Source organism: Silene latifolia, chromosome Y, assembly GCF_048544455.1.
Source record: "Silene latifolia isolate original U9 population chromosome Y, ASM4854445v1, whole genome shotgun sequence".
NCBI classification, from domain to species: Eukaryota; Viridiplantae; Streptophyta; class Magnoliopsida; order Caryophyllales; family Caryophyllaceae; genus Silene; species Silene latifolia.
Window position 1 is genome coordinate 418747278 of NC_133538.1, and position 5223 is coordinate 418752500.

A 5223-nucleotide genomic window follows, 5' to 3' on the forward strand; every position below is an offset into this window, starting at 1 on the left:
TATATACATATATAACTGGGTTGAAACGCTGTGTATGCGACACGTGTCAACCCAGCATTAAATACGAGTATTAATTACAGCTAAACATTAAATATAAACATAATAAATGCAGCATAAATCTTAGTAAATATTAATTATAATTTAATAAATTTTATAATAAAATTATATTAAATAATTACGGTGATTTGATTCTAAATTTATTAAAAACATATTTTGATAAAAATTCTAAATTGTAAATAAAAACGTTCATTGAAAAAAATGATTTCAATCGAGTATATTTTTCATTATATTTATTAACATAATTTGATATGTAGAGATGATTAAAGTGAGCATCTTACAATCTTTCACATTTACGTAAAAAATATTTTGAGAAAGTTATAAAACTTAGACCATTAATTTTATTAAGAAAAATAGATTTTAAAGAGTCATTCTATATATTAAAAACAAAACTTAAAAAAAAACTACTAAGATATAAGTTTTTATAGTGTGGAAACGAAAAAATTATATTGCGACAAAATGAATACATATGAGATTTTGAGAGCTTTAAATATTGTGATAACGAGTATGTATGTACATAGTGATCACGAATGAGTTTGAATAATTAAAAGAAAAGTAATGATTATTAAGTAATATAATATTATATAGGGTTTTTCTACGTGATACCCCGTGTTTCTTCGCATTCTACGTGATACCCCTATATTTTTGAAAATATAAGTGGTATCCCTAAATGTAGTAAAATGTTCTAAAAATACCCAATCTACTAAAAATCACGTTTAAATATGTTATATTTTGTAAAGAAAATATGTTTACAATTGAGTAGACGATGTTTATGTTAATGACATGACAAATTATTGCCAAAAAAATCAATAAAAAATGTATAAATTAAACATTCTAAAGAGGCGGATTAGAGTATTTTGGGTATTTTAAGATGTTTTTATCATGTTTAGGGGTACCACGGGTATTTTTGAAAAGCGAGGGGTATCACATAGAATTCGAATAAGTACAAGGGTATCATGTAGAAAAACCCTATTATATAAATAACATGAAAAAGTAAAATACACATTAGATTTTTCTTTAATATCTTTAGTTAAATATGTATACGTCAAGAACAAAACATTAGTTATGACTAACTAGATATTACTTTTATTTAAATATTTTATACGTTATCTTATAAAAATGATATTTGAGAAAATTCAACCTATTTTATTTACGGTAAACTCTTAAACATCGTTATATATAGTTGTTAAAAAAACAAAAGGTGCAAATTTCTAATAGATATGTTTGACACATAGCACATGTAAGACACAACCAAAATATTTGAATAAGTTTAGTTTGGGCAATATATGTTTGATACATAAATATTAAACGTTATACATACAAAATTAAAAATTCAATAAAATTATATTCACATCATTTTGAATAAATCTTTTAACTGATTTGGAACATAACATATCGTGAAATGATATAATTTTATACCTTAATGTTGATTGTTGTATTATTCGAATAAATTTTATTTTAATCAATGTGATAATTTGATCAGTTACAATTTTTTTTTTTTTTGTAAAACGTTGATCATGCGTAATTAACTATAACTTAGTATTAGTTTCAATTAAAATTATATGTATTTTATTTTAAAACACTGAACTTAAACCTAAAAAAAAATTGAGAAAAAAAATAATAATTTATTTTTATTTATAGGTAAAAATATTAAAGGTTATATACGAATTATATTATTTTTCTTCAATTATAATAATAAAATTTTAAAACAGAGAGATATTCAATTAAAGAGAGATGTTTTTTAGTGAGAGAAAGCTCTGAGGTTTCCCTAACATCTAGCAATGGCTCGGTCTAGGAAAACTTCGTCCCCCTTAAATTCACCTAATAAAACTAAAAAAAATATTAATTCATCTGGTAATAAATCACATAAATCTAGTATTACGCCAAATAATAATGAAATTCATGAGATTATTCAGAATCGTCATGAAGCTGAGTGTTCTAAGGATGCGGAATTGCGCGCGTTTGATCTAAGTAAGAACTCTCTCGTCATCTCGAGGACAAGTCCACTGATGATGAGGGTTGGCAGGAGGTTAGCCGAAAATCGCGATCGAAGTCTCCGATTGTGACGTCAGGTACTGTGCCTACTCTCAAAATTGGTGTTGATGATGTTAAAAGTGAGGTTGAATTCTCGGTCTTCTTACATTTTTGTTATGTTATGGGTGCAAATCCTCCTAGCCATGTGGTTGGAGGGTTTGTGCGAAGAATGTGGGGTAAACTTTCAATTGATAAGGTTGCATTTAAACCTAATGGCATTTGTATTGTTCGTTTTAAGAAGATGGAGGATAAGGAGGCGGTTTTGAATGGTGAACACTTTCTTTCTTTGATAACAAACCTTTTGTTGTCAAACCCTGGAGTATTAATGCACCCGTAATTAGGGCTAAGGTGGATATTGTTCCCTGTTTGGGTTAGGTTTTATAACCTTGACCTAAAATTACGGGGAGCTGCTCTAGCAAAAATTGCAGGTTTGGTTGGTAAGCCAGTGTGTTCTGATAATGTTACTAAGGAGAAGGAATTCCTTGACTATGCTCGATTCATGGTAGAAGTTCCGGTTGGGCGGCCTTTGCCGTGAGGTCATTGAGTTTTTGATGAGTCCGTGTGTTGATATCTCGGTCAGTACACTATGAGTGGAAGCCCATTATCTGCTCTAGTTGTAATGGAATGGGACATGAGACTGGGGCTTGCAAGAAGGTTGTGCCTAAGAAGAAGGTTGTGCCGATTAAAAAAAGTTTGGGTGCCTAAACCAAGTGGTTCAACAGAGTCGGGTATGCGCCTCGTGCTCGGCACGATAAGGAGGTTCAGGTGGAGCTGGTTCAGTTACCTCAGATTGATCCTAATGCTGTGGTTACTCCCATGCCAATGAGGGGTAATCAGGTGTTAAACTCTATGTCACCTGCTAGGATGTTTAATAGACTGTCTAAGAAGAATGAGGGATTCTCTCAAGGAGGGCCTTCTTTTGTTGAAGTGCTGAGCCTTTCTTTGAGGAGGAATCTACTTAGCAGTTTGGGGAAAGGGAGACTAACTCACACTGGTGATCATGGTTAGTTTTGGATTTTGGAATGTTCGTGGCATTAATAAAGTGAATAAACAAGGTGATGTTAGAAGGTTTTTGCATTTAAATAATGTGGGTTTTTTTGGCCTACTGGAAACTAGAGTCAAAACTTCTGCTATTAATAAGGTCCAGCTTGGTCTTGGGGATCATTGGAAGTTTTTAAATAATAATGATGTTAGGGAGGGTGGTAGGATCTGGGTTGTTTGGGATAATAGCATGTTTGATGTTATTGTGCTGGTTAAAACTGCTCAGGGTGCTGCACTTGTCTGTTTCATGTCTTCAGTCTAACTTTACTTGGCAATGTTCTGTTGTTTATGGTTTTAATAAGAATGCTGATAGGAAGGAGCTTTGGCAGTCTCTATTAGACTTCCACTCTTCTCTTCAGGGGCCTTGGATGGTCATGGGGGATTTTAATAATGTGTTAAATATGGATGAAAGGATTGGTGCTCCTGTTACTTTGGCTGAGGTTAAGGATTTCCAGGAGTGTGTTGATGCTTGTGGCCTTTATGACTTAAGTTCTACTGGTGCCTATTTTACTTGGAACAACAAACAAGAAGGAGATGAGAGGGTCTTTAGTAGGATTGATAGAGTCTTGGCAAATGATACATGGATTTTGAATGGCCCTGATGGGTCCATTACTTTTATGCCCAAGGCTTATATGATCATAGTCCTTGCCTTATAGAATCTTTGGAATGCCCAGACTAGACCAAAATCAAGTTTTAAATACTTTAATATGTGGGGTAAACATGAGCAGTTCAAGGAGATAGTTAAGGAAGTTTGGATGCAGGATGTGTATGGGTGTAGGATGTTCCAAGTGGTCAAAAAATTAAAATGGTTGAAGTTTCCTTTGAAGCAACTGAATAAAGAAAGCTATGGTGATATTGAGAATTCTGCTAGGGTTAGTAAGGTTTTCCCCGAAGATATACAAAAGAAACTTCATGCGACCCCGCAAATCCTCCGCTTCGATGGAGGAAAAGGTTGCTGCCTGTACTTTTAAGGAAATGGATGAGGCTAGGTCTGAGTTTTTGGCTCAAAAAGCTAAAGCTCATTGGTTTCAGAGTGGGGATGATAATACTCAATTCTTTCATAGTTCTCTAAAAGCCAGGAGAGCTCAGAACAAGGTGTTGCAAATTAGGGATAAGAATGGTCATTTATGCTCTGATAATGCTTCTATTGAACAGGCTTTTTTGGACTATTATACTGATTTACTTGGTAGCTCTGCTCCTGTTACCAAAGTATGCTCAGGGGTGGTTCATAGAGGTGCTGTTCTTTCTGAGGAGCAGGCCAGGGAGTTAATTAAGGAGGTTTCTGTGGATGAGATTACTCATGCTCTTTTCTCCATCCCCAAGGAGAAGGCCCCAGGCCCTGATGGATATTCATCTCAATTTTTCAAAGATGCCTTTGAGGTGATTGGGTCTGACATTGTGGCTGCTGTTAAGGAGTTTTTTACCACTGGGAGTATTCTGAAACAGGTCAATGCTACTGTTCTATCCCTTATACCTAAGAAGAATGCTCCTGAGTCTGTTCTTGACTTTCGTCCCATTGCTTGCTGCAATGTTATATACAAGTGTATATCTAAGGTGATTTGTTCCAGATTGGCTTCTGTTCTACCTAGTGTGGTTAGCATGAATCAAAGTGCTTTCATACAAGGAAGGGAGATTGTAGATAATATTTTCATTTGTCAGGATTTGGTGAGGCTCTATAATAGAAAGACTTGTTCCCCAAGGGTGATGATGAAAATAGACTTAAAAAAGGCGTATGACTCCATTGAATGGAGTTTTATTGAGGGAATGCTGATTGCTCTTAATTTTCCTCCTAAGATGGTTCAGTGGATAATGCAATGTGTCACTTCTACTTCATTCTCTTTATCCTTGAATGGAAATCAGTTTGGGTATTTTAAGGGCTGTAGGGGAATTAGGCAAGGAGACCCTATGTCTCCTCTATTGTTCACTTTGTGTATGGAGTATTTGACTAGGATTTTGGATTTGGTCACCTCTTCTAATGATTTTCACTTCCATCCTCAGTGTAAGAGCCTCAAGCTGTGTCATCTTTGCTTTGCAGATGACCTGCTCTTGTTTTGCAAAGGTGATATTACTTCTGTTAAGGTCTTGATGAGG

At 34.3% G+C, this 5223-nt stretch overlaps 1 protein-coding gene across 1 annotated transcript; it reads left to right on the forward strand.

Annotated features, from left to right (window-relative positions):
* Window positions 1–2212: 2212 nt before the first annotated feature.
* LOC141632419 (uncharacterized) lies at window positions 2213–3788 on the forward strand. Its single transcript, XM_074444967.1, has 6 exons — window positions 2213–2360; window positions 2520–2605; window positions 2672–2745; window positions 2814–3094; window positions 3147–3370; window positions 3435–3788. Exons 1-6 carry the CDS (start codon window positions 2213–2215, stop codon window positions 3786–3788), a joined length of 1167 nt encoding a protein of 388 aa, XP_074301068.1.
* Window positions 3789–5223: the final 1435 nt, after the last annotated feature.